Consider the following 200-nt stretch of genomic DNA (forward strand, 5'->3'; position numbering starts at 1 on the left):
CGCCTCTTTCCTGTGGAAGAACATGCTCTTCTGGGGCATGGGCAGCAAGAAGGAGCACAGGAAGGCCAGGGACACGGAGGCCAGCGTGATGGCGTTCAGGTAGAAGTAGGAGACGTGTGCCAGGGAGACCAGCAGCTGCCCCAGCACGGCGGCCACGGGGGCCGCCACCCGCGGGACGCTCCCGCACGAGCTCGTCACCC

General features: G+C 67.0%; 1 protein-coding gene across 1 annotated transcript in view; it reads right to left on the reverse strand.

Annotated features, from left to right (window-relative positions):
* Nucleotides 1-3: 3 nt before the first annotated feature.
* Nucleotides 4-200, reverse strand: part of LOC104280260 (thiamine transporter 2-like) — a gene marked incomplete at its 3' end in the record, with an annotated part of 916 nt that continues 719 nt past the window's right edge. The window contains 1 exon segment of the mRNA XM_009877845.1: nucleotides 4-200. This exon segment is cut by the window's right edge and continues 24 nt beyond it. Coding sequence (XP_009876147.1) covers nucleotides 4-200 — 197 coding nt within the window.

The sequence above is a fragment of the Apaloderma vittatum genome, unplaced genomic scaffold (genome assembly GCF_000703405.1).
Source record: "Apaloderma vittatum isolate BGI_N311 unplaced genomic scaffold, ASM70340v1 scaffold36201, whole genome shotgun sequence".
In the NCBI taxonomy this organism is placed as follows: Eukaryota; Metazoa; Chordata; class Aves; order Trogoniformes; family Trogonidae; genus Apaloderma; species Apaloderma vittatum.